Genomic DNA, 17,463 nt, shown 5'->3' with positions numbered 1-17,463 from the left:
AACATAGCAATACCAGAAAAAAAAAAAAGTTAAGTCATTGTGACACAGTTTATGATGTAACAAATATGCTGTTTTCATCTACAAAAAACCCTAGTATCCTCATTGGTAAAACCCATTGTGATGTCATTATTCCTTCCTAAGTGATCAGAGAGAAATTTTCACAACACAGGGACAAAAACTGTAAGATAGTAGACAAGAAGCAAGTAAAAGATAGTAGAAGAGAGAAGGGGAAGGAAAAAAAAACCTTTTTGTTTTGTTTTATAGATTATGCCTGGCAGAGCCTGCGCATGTTGCATGACTTGTCCTTGCTGTCCAGGGTGTAATTGCTGTAAGAAATGTCTAAAAATATGTGGACCAAAACAGTCCAGCTTATGCTGGGAGTTCATGTTTACGGATGAACGGAACTGTGACTGTTGCTACTGTCCACATGATGATGATAGCAGCTGCCAGTGCTGTCACTGTGCATTCTCACAGAGCCCCAATTGCCGCTGGTGTTGCTGCTCCTGTGCTAATAATAGAAATTGCAAGTGCTTGTGCTGTACAGAGGAGAATAATGAATGTCAGTGCTATGAAAGTAGATGTTGCGCTTTTCCATATTTGCCATACAGACGTGGAGCTAGATTACGAAGAAGGTAAGCGTATCAAACACTGCTTCCTTTAGGAATCTTCCTCAGAACACGTTGATCCATCAGCCCGGGTAATGTTTGTGTTTACCGTGTTTTATATAATTTTTTAAAGCTGGAGCTCTTAGAGATTGAATGTGGAATTGTTGTTAGGCTAGTTGGGACCATGAAGGAGCAAGTTTATCAAATTTTATATCAACAGATTATGAGGGTTCTGCGATTTCTTTTAGAATATCCCCTTGTGACTTTTTAGTCAAAAATCTCCTTAAGAGGCATGTAAATATAAAAAATGAAGCAATCCCTACCCTTAGGCTTACAATTTAAAGGGCTGTAAATTGCAGGTGGAAGATATAAATGTGCAAATAAAAAGACATCTGCTTGATAAAGAGTAAGGGAAAAGTTAAATCCTAATAAAATTGAAATGCTAACTGTTCTTTTCTTCTGGAAAGGAATAAACATGGAAGTACAGAAACCTTTAACTCACAATATTTTAAATTTAATTATAGAATTTTATATTTGGGAACACAGACACCCAAAAAAATAATTACTCATTAAAAGGAAGAGATTCACATCCATGTAATATGTGATATGAAGAAACAAGAAGCAGTTTAGTACTTATGTTTTCCGTTTGGATGTCTCTTTCCAATTCATATAATATTTTTATGATATGATGCTCTGATCATTTACCATTATTCTAGAAATTCTTGGCAACTATTACAGATAAAAAAACTCAAGAAAATCTAAAAAGGCTTGGAAGTCCTCAGAAATGTAGCAAGCCATTATCTAAAACAGAGGTGGGGGATTTGTGGCCCTTCAGATGTTGTTCAGTTATAACTACCTCAGGCAGCATGGCTAATCATGAGGGATGCTGGGAATTGTAATTCAAGAATATCTAGAGGTCTACAGATTCCCTGCCTCTGAATTCTAAATCTATTTCAACAGGTTAACTCATGAAGAGTTAACAGAGTATGAAGGACTTCAATAGTTTTTGCTGGGAATGTGTTTGACCTGAGGACTTCAGCTAAGAGTATGCATCACCCACAGACAGGCACATTCATTAACTCTTTTCAGCAAAATGTATGGGTAATCTTTGCCAAGGATATGCAGCTCATTTCCAGGAATGACATGGAATCTTTTTTGGTATATCTATCAAAGCCCTGTTTTTTAAGATACCCATATTTCCTAGGAAGGACACTGAACAAAGTGCATATTGCTAAGCACCAAAATGCCCATCCCTGCGTTCTACCTAATCATGGGGGAAAGTTTCTACCTGAGCCCTCAGAATTTCTACTATTGATTTGTCTGTAAACAATACTGATACATCCTAATATTCATAGAATTTGATGGCCCCAGTGTACTCATTAGTGGTCCAATAGTAAATAATTACAAACAGTAATCATTAATTAGAAGCACAAGAGTCAATAATACACAAAATATATTCATTTTGACTAAGTGTACTGTTGCTGTATCTCTCATGCCTAATTCTATTTGTAACACAAATATAAATGTGATATTTATATGTGTATAAATGTGTATAAAGTGTATATGTATAAAGTCATGATATGGCTTTAGCTAACTTTTATATGGAGGCCAAAAGAATGAAAGATCTACCACTCTGTTAGCAGCATATACTGATCTAAGTCTGTTGATCCAATAATGAGGAAGTAGTCCCTCAAATAGTGGTATTTTATAGAAGTCTTCCATAAATCCCAAGTTTCATGTAAGGGAACCTATATTTCCTGAGTTACTAAAGAGTCAGGAAGTTTACTAAAGACTTGGGGTTTTGCCACTGGCAGCATTCCCAGTGAGAAAAACGCAAAGAAATGTCCTACAGAAGCTGCAAGTCCTATCCTTTGCTGCAATCATCATCACAAGTTAAGCAAACAGGGATGATTAGAATGGTTTACAGAGGATACATATGGAAAGAAATGGGGGCATTCTGGTTTGAATTAGGTGTAAACCAAAAAGGAATTTTTGAATCAGACGCCACTTAATTCATAATATCACCAAAACAGTGCAACTATTTTAAGCTTGGTAATTATAAATATCAGTGGCATCCTTAGGCATAACTCAGAGATCTTTGTATTGGTTTTATTTTCAGACTCAGAAGCCGAGGGGCAAGTGATACATCTGTTATTTCATTGGATAAAGAACCTTCTGGACATGCTTTTATCGACCAGCTTGTTTGCCCTTTGTGCGAACGAATGTTTGTCCGCCCATTTATGTTGCCATGTAATCACTGCATTTGTGATAGATGTATCATGCGGAGCAGACTTAATGCTGAAATTACAGAGAATTTCTACATTGTCACATGCCCAATCTGCAAGAAAGCACATTGCCTTCCATTTTCTAAGAAAATGTATCTGAGGATTAATTATCTAAGGGCCAGATTGGCTAGAAAGTATATGCGCCGATATGGTTTCCTAAGGTGGAGGTTTGACAAAAGCTATGTGCCAATCTATTGCCAGGCTTGTGATGAGCGCAAAGCAGAGAAGAGATGCATGTCATGTCAGATGAACTACTGTAATCTTTGCCTGAGGAATTACCATCAAGATATTACCTTCCAAAACCATGCCTATACTAAACTTGGTGGTGAAATCTGGGAAGACAAAAACTGCTTAATCCATGGTGATTCACTGCTCTCCAAATACTGCCTTGATGACCACGAACTAATATGTGAATATTGTGCTGAAGCACAGCATAGCGATCATAACAAAGTTACTTTTCAAGTAGCATGTTCAAAAATGTCTGCTGCGTTATTTGCGACTATTGCAAAGTTTAAAAAAGGTTCCTGTTTGTTTAAATTATTTTCTTTCTGCACGATATTTTCTTAGTTGCTATATTATGTCTAATCAGTGTGAATGCTAAACCCATCAGAGATTTCTCTAAGGCTACAAGTTTCCCGAGTTCCTAAGTTAATGGATTCTGACCAATGGAGAATAGTTTCAGCAAGGCCTTGAAATACGGTACCTGGCTTCAGCAATGTAGATAATACATGAAGCTTATTGTGTGGTTTTGGGGAAAGTTATTATTTCTCAGCTTAATCTATTTTAGAGTTGGATGGTTAGCAGAACGTATGCCTGACAAACAAACATATAGACCTTGAAAGCAAAGAAATATGATTTATAATACCCCTTGTTAAATGGCCATTTATGGGTACCTTTGACTTCCTTATACTAACATATTAAGAATTTTTCAGATGTACTGCGATGATGGTTGTTCTTCCATAATTAGTTGGAAGGCACACATAGGCATTTGTTATAACCATGATTATGAAAACAAACCAAAAAACCCCAAATGCATTGTGATGTCACAGTGCAAATCCTGCCTTCCATACTTGGCAGACAGATAGCAAAAATGTGGAAGGTTGCATTGTGACATGTCACTTCCTCCCACCACCCCACCCTACAGGTGATGAAGCCATACACAAAGTCATGCATGTATACATGCACACACATATACAGACCCACCACTAACATAGTTTTCTCTGTCTCACACAAATGTCTAGCCCTCTTCCTCACTCATTTACAATCAAGACATTTTTCCCTGCTGTCTTCACTCCTCTCAAAGAGCTCCAGTTTTTTTTTAAAAATCCTCACCTTCCATCATGCAAAATGTATAGAACAATAGCAAGCAATTGAATCTGTGCCTGAGAAAGGCAAAGTATTGCTGCTAGTGAAGCAGAATAGTTTTGCTAAGGGTGCAGCCATACCATGCTCTTGAGTCAGATATATCTGATTTAATTTCTTAGTTTTTTGTCATAAAGAAGAAGTAAAGCCTCAAAGCTTACCCTATTCCCTATTGTGCTTTCCAGGCTATTAGGCAGATGGCAGGGTCAGCAGTTATGATGACCATAGCATTAGGCTTGACTACTAAGGCCAGTCAGACATTGTACAGCTATGAGATTAAATGGGTAAAATCTCATTTAATTACAGTTTAATGTAAACCATATAGACATTTTTCTGTGTTTATTTATGAGCTAGATATGAGCTGGACAAAATGCTGGGGATAATTAATTATCATTACTTTTTGAAAATGTAAGAAATGCTATTGTGAGGAACAAATTGTTGCAATGCTGCTAATATAGAATTAATCCCTTTTCTCCACTTATTTAAGTTAACCAAAGGTGTTGATTCCCACCCCCCATGGAGATAAATATTCAGATATGACCTTTTGAGTTACTGGGCAAATGACAGCTTCAGGGACAAAAAATGCCCTGTTAAATTTCTCCAACCCTCTTGAAACTGAGGGGAAAACATCATCCAACATTTCTTGGGGAATTGGGTTCACTACGCAGTAATGGCAGCAATATAGGTTTTCACTTCTTCCTGCGAATGGAAATAATCTCACTGGAAATGGAGGTTAGCAGCAAATTGCAAAGTAACCTTGTTCTAGAATAAGGAAAAGAACTGTTGTGAAACTTTTTTTCAGGAAAAAAAACATGTTTTCTTTAAAAATTCACATCGGTTCAGTTAACTTCTGGATGATCCTAAGTCTTAATTTGAAGCTTTGTTTTTCCTCAAGAGAGACTTGCAAATCCAGTTTACAATTTGGCTTAACATAGTGCCACCACATCATAAATTTCCTTGAACTGAACAATATTACGCTTTCAAATAAATGTAACTTGGAGTTCAAACTCTCTCATCTCCAAAATAGGTTGGCCTATGTTAAATCTAATATTTAACCAGTTTTCTCTTGTGAACAAGAATGGTATACTTCAAAATAATAACAATTGTAATTGTTACCTTGATTTTTCTGTTACAGTCCGTTATGTAGTTGATACTGACCTAATGGAAGTCCTTGTATTAAAAAACAATTTTAAATCCTACAAAGAATCCAAAAGAAGACAGATCAGGAATGGTTTTATAAGATTACGGATGATACTTCTAGAGCGTGAGAAAGAACTGATGGAGGCAGTGGAAAACCTTGAACTTCAGAGACAAAAGGCACTTTTTGAATTTGCAAACCATGCAACAAGGAAAATTGATCAAATGGACAGCCTCATGCAGTATTCTAAGGAAGCTTTAAAAGAAGAGAGTCCTATTGCATTCCTGCAGTCTGCATGTTGCTTAATAAAGGAAATAGAAGATATAATTGCAAGTGTTTATCAGCCCAACCCATACCTTAAGGAAGACCCTATTAAGTATCTTAAAGTAAACTTTGAGGAGCTTGCTGAAAACCTAGTAAGCATTTTCCCATCACTCCACAATAAATTACGATATGAAAAAATCAACAAATGTCCTTACCCTTGCAGTTCTGATGTCATGATCCCAAGAACTGTTTCAAATGCACAGATTCCAAACCCACTAGGATTAAACAGAAGTTTCTCCTTATCATCATTTCATTCACTGGCGGATCAAACCGTTATGAACAATGAACTCTCCATAAGACCAAAATCATCACCTCCAATGGAGCTGAAAGGTAATCAGTTGTATTCTATTTGGAATGTGTCATCAGATACTTCAAAAGATACAAGAAACTATCCAAACTATGGTGCCAATTACAATCCAGAACCACAGGAAGAATCTTCAGTTCCTGGTCTTGTTGTGGTTTACCAAACTCTTGTCTATCCAACTGTTGCTAAGGTATGAATTCTTGTAAAATGTTTTTATTCTCTGACCTTGCACTCATTAAGAGCATTCACTTTTTCTGTGAATTCAAATAATACTGGATAATAGTTATGTGCAGTTAACAGAAATTTTATCTTCATTAGTTCTGTATGTACTCACATACTTTTTGTTTCAAATAATTTCCAAGTGATTTCTTTTAAAGGTGTCTGGAAAATCTGGAGTTCTCTGTATATGGATTTTGTATGTATTTTCCTATGCAGTTGAAGAATAATATTTCTTTCTTGTGGCTTTGCACCATAAATCAACGTATGAGTGAAATCATATTGATGAATTTTGGACTCAAAGATACTCTATCACAAATGAAAAATCTTTCATAAATGGCCATGGACTAGCCTCCGATATAATTCCTCCTTCCTTTATCAAGCACCTTGGCTTTTGGTCTGGTGATACTGCTTTCATTGGAAAGATTCCTTTCCAATGACCTCACTCATCTACAACTTAATCATAGATAAGAGTCCTGATCTGCCCTATATTACAGAGACTGGAAGGAGAAGCTGGATGGAGTAGATTTGATATGTCTGCCTGCATAGTTTCTCCATCCAGATTGTAAGGCTGGTAAAATTTTGAATTTTACTCTTGTTTTTTCCCCACTTCATATAAATCTGTTGACTGTTCTTTGTCAATGTTAGAAGATTTTGTCTGGGATTAAAATTGGCACTATTGGAAATAATATTTTTTTAAAAAACAAATCTTAAGTAGTATGTTCATTTTGACGGTCGTCATTGATCCTAGACCGGAAAATTTTAACTTTTGTCCACCTTTCAAGATCGTTTTTAATATCTCTCCATAATTTATTATAATTATTTAAAAATATGTCTTTATTGCTACTTGCCAGGTACATTCCCAGATATTTCACTGAGTTTTTTGTGATCTGGCAACTAGCATCTTTCTGCACAAAATCTTCTTCTTCTTAAATTAAGTATCTTGTTATTATATATATATATATATATATATATATATATATATATACATACATACATACATACATATATATATATATATATATATATATATATATAAACTTTAATTTTGTATCCAGAAAATTCACTAAACATCTACTTGTTTTCATCAGCTGTCTTCTTGGAATTGGTGGTTGCATCGTTCCACTGGCTGAGTACTTGTTTTGTCTGATCTTGTTCTCCTTTACTTTCCACTTTTTGAATGATTCTGTTTTCACATCACTTTAACATACTATGTTTATTACTGTTATTTACAATTGTAATGTAACTTCTTTGAAGTGTATTATATGGGACTTAGTGTAGAATTTTATTTTAAAAAAACAAAGGAATTGAGTTAGTCATGGTGACTACACCATGGAATGGCCTCTCCAAGAAATCAAGCCAGGCTTCTTTTCAATCTTTTCACTTTACAGGTCAACTTCTAAATTTTTATGATAGCTTTTGAAGAAACCTGAGCAAGTTTAATCTTTTATGAGCCCATTTTGTATGCTAATTGTTTCTATATCTGTCATGAGTAAGGATGGTGAGCAGGGGGCTCCCATCCAGGCTGTAAAGCGCATGCGTAGTACTGAGGAATTAGGTAGCCATTCAAAGAGACACAGATCGGGCCCGCCTTAGCCTTTGGGGTTTATATGTCTGGGTTTTTCCCACGCTTCTTCAGTTTGTTAGGATTTTCTGTTATGTAGCAGTAATAAAACACTAGAGACCTATTCCTTGTCTCAGCGTGGTTCCTGGCTGTTAGGACAATATCACTCTAATTTTACATTTTATTTCTGTTCTGGTCGTTATTGGCCTTTTGTCCTTTCTATTGTAGGTTGAGTGAGTATCTTTATTTTTGTCATTCACCAACATAATACTTATTTTTGTCTTTATAATCCTACTGTTACAATTTTAATGGTATTGATGTCACAGTTTTATAGCCTTCACTGGCGATTTCAATGTTCATCTTTTCTTATAGTATATAGATTTGACCATTATCATAACAGAATGGCTGTTATGATAATGGTCAGCTCTATATATTATAAGAAAAAAGATAACTAGTGTAGACTAAAATTGTAACAGTAGGATTATAAAGACAAAAATAAGTATAGTAGAGATTTATGTAATTTTGGTAAAACTATTGGATAACTATAGCTAAATAAAAATAGCTAATGTAAAATGAAAAATCACTATACCTACACTATAAAAGCTACAGGTAAAACTATATTTAATATTAATATTGTAACTGTAAGAATTATATTAGTGTGGTATAAAATAAAATTCTATATTAGAATGAATGGCAGTAAAATTGAAAAACTAAAGAGCTAAAATGGCAAATAATATGGATTCTCTTTATCAGTCTGATGGCTCAAAAGATTATGGGTAAGATAATTGTATCTGAACATTTGTGGACCATACATCATAAAATAAGCACTTAAGCTATATCATTAGCTGTTACTTACCATCTGTGAGTAGCATTTACACATGATGTAACAGAATTTTGTTGTGTTTCAAAAAATAAAACTATCATGAAAAATATATAGTAAATTTATTTATATTTATATTTCAAATTTTGTCATTGCCCATCTCACTCAAAAAGCGACTCTGGGTGGTTTACAATAAAACCAGAATAAATAGCCATGTTTATGTTTCAATTAGAAGCCACCCAAAGTCATGTATGTGAGATGGGTGGCTTTATAAACTGAATCAATCAATCAATCTTTGAAGATCCTTTGATGGTGTGTCCATCTAACTGCCAAATTTGCTCTTTCAGATGTTGAGAAAATGTAAGAATCATGTTCTTGGCAAAATTTATTATTAATTCATCCTTATTGCAGTAAGAAAGAAGCTACAGTATTTTAAAGATCTTTTAAGTCCAACAAGTCAGATTTTTGAAGAACAACACAGAAGAGTTTTAAAAATATAGATGTATTAAAAATTCTGATTTATTCCAATTACTAAAGACCATGTAATTTCCTTCTACTTTATTTTATTTGAGCTGTATGAAAATAATCTACAGAGAACTAGATCTAAAACCACTGTGTCTAGTCAGAGATAAAACGATAGCCCATCTGAAATGTTCTGCTCCATTTATGACAGTTTAAAATGTAGTCTAGCCTTTCCTAATTTGATGCCTATCATATGGATTGGACTTAATTCCCTGTTATTGTAACTTATTGGCTGGTATAGGACTTCAGTTTTTAGAGGGTGGGAGACTTATTAGATTTAAAATCCATGGAAGTGGTACTAAAATGCTACTCAGTTACAAATTCCTATATTGTGGATATGTATTTAATATTCATATTTAATCTGGGGTTGTGGGTTGCTGGGTTTTTTATTCTATAATATTTATTGCTCAAAAAATTAAATGCTAGCAGCCTTACTTACTTACTAGCCCTATTAGTTTGTTAGAAAAACATAAATATATTTTCAGTGCTCTTTCTTTGCACTCCACAGATTTACTGGACCTGTCCAACAGAAGAAGTAGATAGCTTTGAAGTTGCTTATTATGAAGTAGTTGATGAAGAGGCAGCTGAGAATTTAATTCAGCCACAACTCATAGGAGTACTTACTGGAATTGTACAACAGAATCTGGAAATACATAATCTGTCACCTAATACAGAATATCTCTTTAAAGTTCGAGCTGTCAATGAGAACGGCCCAGGTGAATGGAGTGAAATTTGTAAGGTACAATCTCTTGCATTTAACTTCTGGGTAAATCAGTCTCATACAGAGAAATGCAGTATCATGATTTTAGATATGTAACTCACATTTATTCACAGATTATTCAAATGACTGTGTTCAGTGGAACTTAATTCAAATATTGTTTGGATTGTTTTTCAAGGTTTGTTTTTGCTTGGTTTTTGCTGTAGCAACAATAACAATTCTCTTGTTGACATGGGTTCAAAATGTTAAATAAACATTTTTGTAATATTCCATTTCATGTATCAAAGAGGGCACAAGAGCATTGAAAGCATTTCATAACATAATGGTTTTTATATGGCATATGTATATGTCTGACCATTTTTGAGGCTTCATTTTTCCTCTGTATTTTTTGCTTTGTTTACCATTCTGTCAGATGAAAATTCAAAAAAGAATACACATTAAGATTAAAATTTAACACAAGTGTTGTCCTAATACGGATTTTTACACATAGACTGTGATAAACAATTTATGAGTGAAGACATTATGCTAAGCTGTTACTTAAATCTTTAGAGCAGAGAACATACTTCTAAAATGAATCTTGAATAGATACATTATTTTTGGATAATTCATATGCCTCTAATCTGAAAACATTCTGAGGTGTCTGCTTAGTATTTGTAATTCCCACTGCTTTTTTTGCTTGAATATTTGCCACTTTATTTGATCTTTAAAAAAGTTAAAATCTTTAAAATTTATTGATTTTTTAACATTTCTTCAACAACAGCAGTAAATAATCCTAGTTAGTTAGTTAGTTAGTTAGTTAGTTAGTTGCTGTGCCAAAAGGAGGAAAAAAATGATAAAAGGTTTAATGTGTTGGTTCAAGGTGGTACAATCCCAATTGTACTTTTTACTGGGATTACATTGAATTGATTGCCATCTAATTACTAATGATGGGTGGGGGAGACTTTTACTAAACAGATGCAGGATAGAGATGGACCCATATCTGTATCCAGGAAGAGTAATTAGCTAATGGCTGCTTTCAAGTTTTTTTAAAATTATTATGTATTTATTTATTTGTAGCCTTACAGCTTTCCTTACATAGAATGTATATACTGTACTTCAAAAATGTTTATTTGTCTGAATACTTTGGCTCAGAAATCCAGAAGATCAATAAAATATTTTTCTGGTTGGGGGAGGAGGGAGGGAGATAGATATCCACTTTAATCAATGAACTACAATATAGTGGCACCTTTCCAAAGGATATATAGGTCCTGCTCATTGAATAAGGCTTACCTGGAGGTCCGTTGAAGGACAGCAGCATTAGTCTATGGGAACCAACAATTTAATTTAATTTAATTTAATTTAATTTAATTTAATTTAATTTAATTTAATTTAATTTAATTTAATAATTTAATTTAATTTAATAATTTAATTTAATTTAATTTAATTTAATTTAATTTGTGAACCATCCAGAGTCATTGCAATACAAGATGGGCGGTAAAGAAATATGATAGCTATATAGCCAGATAGCCAGATAGCCAGATAGCTAGATAGATAGAGACAGTGGCCAACTCTGGGTGGCTTATAAGAAAATCACAAAAAGGACTCTGGTAGGGCCTTTTTCAACAAATACATTTTATTAAAAGTCATAAACTTTCATGAGTTGTAGCTCATTTCATCAGAAGCATAGAGTGGGAAGACAGGTTAGTTGGGCAGAAGTAGGTTACATGTGAGACAGATCACAAGTAATTTACCAATTAACAAGTGCAGAGTGTTAAAAACCCATTGTGTTTGGAGGCCTTTTGAGGTTACCTGTAATTTTTTGGTGTATGTGAGTTCAGCAGCCTCTCACTCAGTGGTGCTGTTAAAGTCTCATTTTCCCAAGATGGTCACACTGAGGCCTGCAACAGAGTATTCAGGGAAGTTGAAATGCTCTGATATTACTTTGTCATTGATTTGAGTCCTGATGTCAAACTTGTGTCCATAAATTCTTTCCTTCCCTTTCTCCTGAACTCAGCCCAGTTTTAATCCTATATCAGTTTAGCCACTCTGTGCATCTAATAAAGTGATAAAGCAGCTGATCAAAGATTATGACTTTTAATAAAATTTATTAGTCTGAAAAAGTGCCATGAGGCTCCTGACTTTTTTAAGACCTGAGAATTGCTAAGGGATGCACAGGTTTTTCCTTGTACCTTTCCATTAGACTGGGTTAAAACATGGGTTAATTAGATTTTGTCTGTTTATAAACAGTTGTTAGGACAAATAAACAGTAGTAGCATGCTCGGCTAGAAAATGGAAAGGCAATAGTTGTTTTTACTCTCCTCACTAAAGCAGAATGGAAAATTTAAAAATTGTGAGACTGTATTTTCCCTAGAACTATTTGTATTCATGTTTTAATAGAAGTAGAAATAGTATTCTCAAATAAAATTTCACTATTCTGCTGAACTCTGCAAGTTGGAGTGTCACACTAAAGGCTTGAAACAATCTCCTTTTTAATCCAGAGACTCAGATACATAGAAGCAAGTGTGGTTTATAACTTTTTACTCTCTGAAATAAAATCTCAGTTCATTCACACATACATACCCCTAGGTGTACCTGCCTAACTCAAAGTTTACCTGACCAGGCTAGTTTTGAGTTTCAGAGGAATCAATGTAAGATGTCTTCCATATACTATACCTCATTTCATGTGAAGTCTCCGAAGGATAATAGCTCCCATACTTTTTATATCTTCCAACAGGGCTTGAGCAGTCCATCAGAGTTTGGCCATTCCTATGGTTACATCTCCTAGTACTTTTCCACAACGTGCTATTGCTTCATTAAGATTACGTCTGTGCTTTGGGGACAGCTTTTGTAGAAACTGTTTTCTCATATCACATTGTATGTTCTTCAGAGTTGTCCTCCATGTGCTGTATCAACTGAAGTCTTTCTATATACTGTATATTTTTTAACTTGTTGGCCTGCTTTGAGTAGACCTCACATACTACACACACACACACACACACACACAAAGTGTTTCCTGACCTCAGAGTGATTGAAGAAGTTGTTTTGTATTTTGCTTTTTTGCAGCTACTGCTGAATAATTGGGATCTAAAAATTACTCCCAATTTTACTGTACATTATCCATAAATATGCCAGTAGAACCATCTCCTAATTTCTGCTCACAGGAACATTCAGGGGCCATGACAGGACAAATTGACTCAGCTTTTCCAAGGGGTACTTACAATTACCATGCAACATGTAAACTTTTGCTTTGTCTGTACTGACAGAAGATCAGAAAGAATAGGCTATAGAAAACATTTGGCTGATTTCTTCTATATCTGATATGATCATGAGAGAAAGGAGAATCTTGCCCATCTCTAAGTTCTATATCAAGGGTAGATTTGGGTGACAGATGGAAACTCACCTTGTGATTTTTCACTTATTCATTCACTGAGATCTGCTACAGAAAGCAGTCTGGATAATTTATTATTCTACTCTAAGAAGATGATGAATATTTTGAGATCATTATCAAGGTTATCACTGTATTTACTGTAATTCTTCTATGGTTATTAATTTCCTATCAGTCCTCTCTCCTATATGGTTAAATTCAGAGAATTTAAGAATTCAGAGCAAACGATTGTGAGTAGATATACCACTTTATTTTTATAAGTTTGGGAATTGGAAAGAATGCCTTTGTTCAAACATTATTTGAAACAAGGGCCTTTTTTAAAGATGGGTAAGTCAGTGTGTCCTGGTTTGTGTTTAATATTAAGTCATAATGGATGCCTGAGAGAGAGGGGAGAAATGAGGAACATTAAAACATGTAGTTACTTCTGCACTCTGAACCATGTGCCTACTCTATCCCTATTCTTCCTGATGCAGTAGATGTTGCAAGAGGATGAAGTTCCTCAGATTTCAGTGAGACTTACTTTCTTGTATACATTCATGAGATTGCAGCTTTAATTACAGAACCAGGGTTAAAAGTAGTTAAAGAGATATCTTACTTTAACAGAAAAGTGTGACTTCATATGTAGACTAATGCTTTGCTCGGTAAGACCAAATGTGCAACAGCCTCTTTCAGATAGGGGGGATATCAAAATGTCTCTAACATCTTAAGAGCAAAGAACTTCCAGCCTTAGCAGTTCATAGCTAAAATTAAAACAAAATCATATAGGATAAATGGAATCCTTCAGCTGAACTATTTGAGTTTCTTCTTGAAATGAAATGCCTCATCTCAAAGACTTCTACTGTCCCAAATAATGACAGGGAAAAGAAATAAAGTGGAAGGTCCATTGTCTAAGCATGTCGAGACTCTATAGATTGGTATAAGAAGGGGTAGGGTATTGCAGGAAGAAAAAGCAAGGCTTCATGTTTTTGACAAACCTTAGTTTCAGTAGTAGTTCTAGTGCAAAGTATATAATTATTTATTTAAACATAATTTTTTTTAAGTTACTGTATTTGTTTTTAAAAACTTATCTTATCTTACTAATTTATTTAAAATTATTTATTTAAAATTATCTTATTTAAACATGCAGGTATCTTTAGTTCCTGATTCTTCTCTTGAGGCATCCACCATATAAGGATATTACCAGTATTACTATAGCCTCTGAAAAATGGCATTTTTGCTTTCCATTGTAGGTGATGACTCCAGATTTGCGTTCCAAAGTCAAAGCCAGATGGGGGCTGCTGAGAAATGTTCAGTCTGCTTTCCGCAGATAATCCTGAACTACAGACCTACAAATCATTTTAAGGAGGAAACTGAAAGTAAGCTATCAGACAGAATGCTATTATATTTTTTCTTTCCTTCCCTATTTTTAAATTAAACTTGTGAGCTAAGATCTGAAAATAATCCTTCCAGAATAAAGATGTCCATCAAATAAAAATCTCAGCTCTTGTATTTTGTTACCAACCTTCCATTGAAGGTAGTTAAAAAATTACTCTGTTTAGGAAATACATGATGAAAAATCCCTTAAGTCAATTTTGTGGTGTACCAAACCTTCAAAGCAATATAATACATGTATTTTCATTGTGGGAAAAAAGGGCTCACTCTTCATCTTGTCAATCCATACTCTGTGTTTCATTTGAACTGGATATTGGAAATTACCTTCCAGATAAAATACTTGAGCAGTCCCCGTTATAGATTATGCCTGAAATCTGTAAGAATCTTATATGCTGCTTTGACTTCATTTGCTTGTCCTTTGACCTTTAGTAGAATCCTGCTACAACATTCATTACCATCCATACATTTTATACTTAATAAGTTGTATATAGATAAATATATAACAAAAAGCTCTGCAACTAATAAAAGAACAGAAATTAAATGGAATCCAGTCCCACATGAGTCCCAATAAACATTCATTGATTGTCTTCAGTGTTTCCAAGCATCAGAGTTTTCTTCAGTGACTCTTGCCTTTTCATTATGTGTCCAAAATATCTAAGCATTAGTTTCATTATTAGTACGTCCCGTTAATAGTCTGGTTTTACCTCATCTAATGTAGAATTATTCATTCTTCTTGTGGTCCAAAGTATACTCAGCAATTTTCTCCAGCATCACCTCTCAAAGGCTATTTTTTTTCCTGCAGGCTTTCTTACGATCCAGCTTTCACAGCCATATGTTACAACTGGACCAAGCATGGCATTGATAATACATACCTTTGTTGCCAGTTTGATGTCTCTGCACTACAAGAATATTAATAGCAAATTGGGAGCCTGTGTAATTCTTTCAAAAATATTACTTAGCAATAGCTAGATGTACCACAGTGCAGCCTTGCCACCATATTTGGCATCTTTCTTACCAGGCATAAGAGCATCCTCACATACAGGATATTATACTAATGGAGGTTTGAGGATACTAATGGATGAGTTAATAAGGCCAAACTATCCAAATCAAGCTTTTTTTTTTCAGTCAAGAGATTTCATTAACTGACTCAAGAAGCTTTCCTAACATACCTCCAGATGGATTGGACCAGCTCACATAAATCCTAGTAAGCATAGTCATGCATATTAGGCAAAGCTGCCCCAGCTCACATTTTGACATCACTATCAACCTAGAAATGTAAATCAAGACAAAGTCATGAATGCCAAGCTCCTGTCAACTAGCTAGTCATAAAATTGCAAGGATAGACTTTCAAAGATACAAACGTTCTGATATAAGTAGATTTATTCTAAATAGCCAATGAAACCATTATGAAAGAATTCCAGTGTCTTCTGTGTCTGAAACCCCTATGTATAGTGAAATCAAGGACTAAACCATCATCCTCTTTCTCCCCCCCATGCAATAAGCCATTCTCTTCTGTGCAAAAGAGATGCTTTCCACCTGTCTCTTCTTTTGATAATGGATAGGTCTGATACGAGGCTATTTGCTTGTGACCATGTGAGAACTGGCTCTCAAATAGGGCACCAAATTCCATAGCACAATGAGACAATCACTTAATAAAAACTTTGCTTTTAAAAGGATTTCTGCATATGCTTAAGACTATGTTAGTGTAGCAGTTGAAATTTATGTAAAATAACAGTAGCAAACTATCTATGAACCTTTTGTTTTCTGCAAAATTCACCTGCACACCTTCATCTTCATTTATCAGTTGCCCTAAGCACACTTGTCAAACCTTTATCTCGTTCTCTCCGGCTTGCTAATTCATTGCACTGTTTTTCCTGCCCTTGCTAGCCTAAAATTTGATTGACTTAATTAAACTAATACCTTTTTGTCATGTTTGTCAACTCTGAGCTATTAGGGACCCATACCTTTCAGTGACACTTGGCAGATAGAGAGGCTGTCAACAGCCCAGGAAATATAATTATTTATAATTATAAATAAACATATAAAGAGAAAGTCAAAGGACATATTCTCCATTCCTTTTGAGATCTGGTACTCAGGAGCATTATGCGGGGAAAAGGTTCCTTTGGTATGCCCACTGAGTGAAGCCCTGTGGGTTTTTGGATCTTTAACAATGCCAGCTGCAGTAGATGCTTGAACGAAGTTGTGCTGAAAGTGTGGTTGGTGGTGAAGGACATAAACAGCATTAGAGAGTGCACATTCACCAGTCCTATTGGTTTATTCTCCAAGAGTTTGTCATAAGATATGGGGTAGTTGAATTAATCTGCTTCTATTCCATGTCAGTTCACTCAGAAATTCACTCATGCCCCTTTCTGAATTAATCTGAGAATTCTTAAAAAAAAACCAAAAAAAAAAACCACCTAAATGCACAAATAAATATTTTCTGAATTTCTTAGTTGAGAACTATATTGTTAGATTTAAGCAAATGTAAAATCAGGTGCAAACATACACTCCTATTATTTATTTATTTAGTTATTTTCCCGCTTTATTATTTTTGTAAATAACTCAAGGTGGCAAACATACCTAATATTCCTTCCTCCTCCTATTTTCCCCATAACAACTGGCCCAAGGTCACCCAGCCAGCTATCATGTCTAAGGCAGGACTAGAACTCACAGACTCCTGGTTTCTAGCCCAGCACCTTAGCCTTAACCACTAGACCAAACTGGCTCACATTTATGCTATAGTTGTGTCCTGAGTGAAGATGCTGTGCTGAAACACACATTCTCTATCCCTTACACAAGAATTATAGATTCTTACTGGAATCTGCAAAATGCAACTTTTTCTGGTGAAGGTGAGTGGACTAAAGTAATAG

The 17,463-nt window shown here is 34.8% G+C and overlaps 1 protein-coding gene across 1 annotated transcript; it reads left to right on the top strand.

Moving 5' to 3' along the window:
* Positions 1–267: 267 nt before the first annotated feature.
* On the top strand, positions 268–14,605 carry TRIM42 (tripartite motif containing 42). The gene is made up of 5 exons (XM_063306112.1): positions 268–632; positions 2,734–3,410; positions 5,388–6,208; positions 9,649–9,879; positions 14,452–14,605. The coding sequence occupies exons 1-5, from the start codon at positions 268–270 to the stop codon at positions 14,530–14,532; spliced, it is 2,175 nt and encodes a 724-aa protein (XP_063162182.1). The 3' UTR covers positions 14,533–14,605.
* Positions 14,606–17,463: the final 2,858 nt, after the last annotated feature.

The sequence above is a fragment of the Candoia aspera genome, chromosome 6, assembly GCF_035149785.1.
Source record: "Candoia aspera isolate rCanAsp1 chromosome 6, rCanAsp1.hap2, whole genome shotgun sequence".
NCBI lineage: Eukaryota > Metazoa > Chordata > Lepidosauria > Squamata > Boidae > Candoia > Candoia aspera.
This window is presented reverse-complemented; position numbering and strand designations above follow the sequence as displayed.

Coding starts and splice junctions, on each gene's coding strand:
- TRIM42 (XM_063306112.1), top strand. CDS start 268: ATGCCTGGCAGAGCCTGCGCATGTTGCATGACTTGTCCTTGCTGTCCA. Junction 633..2,733: donor GGAGCTAGATTACGAAGAAG/GTAAGCGTATCA, acceptor CAGACTCAGAAG/CCGAGGGGCAAGTGATACAT. Junction 6,209..9,648: donor TCTATCCAACTGTTGCTAAG/GTATGAATTCTT, acceptor TGCACTCCACAG/ATTTACTGGACCTGTCCAAC.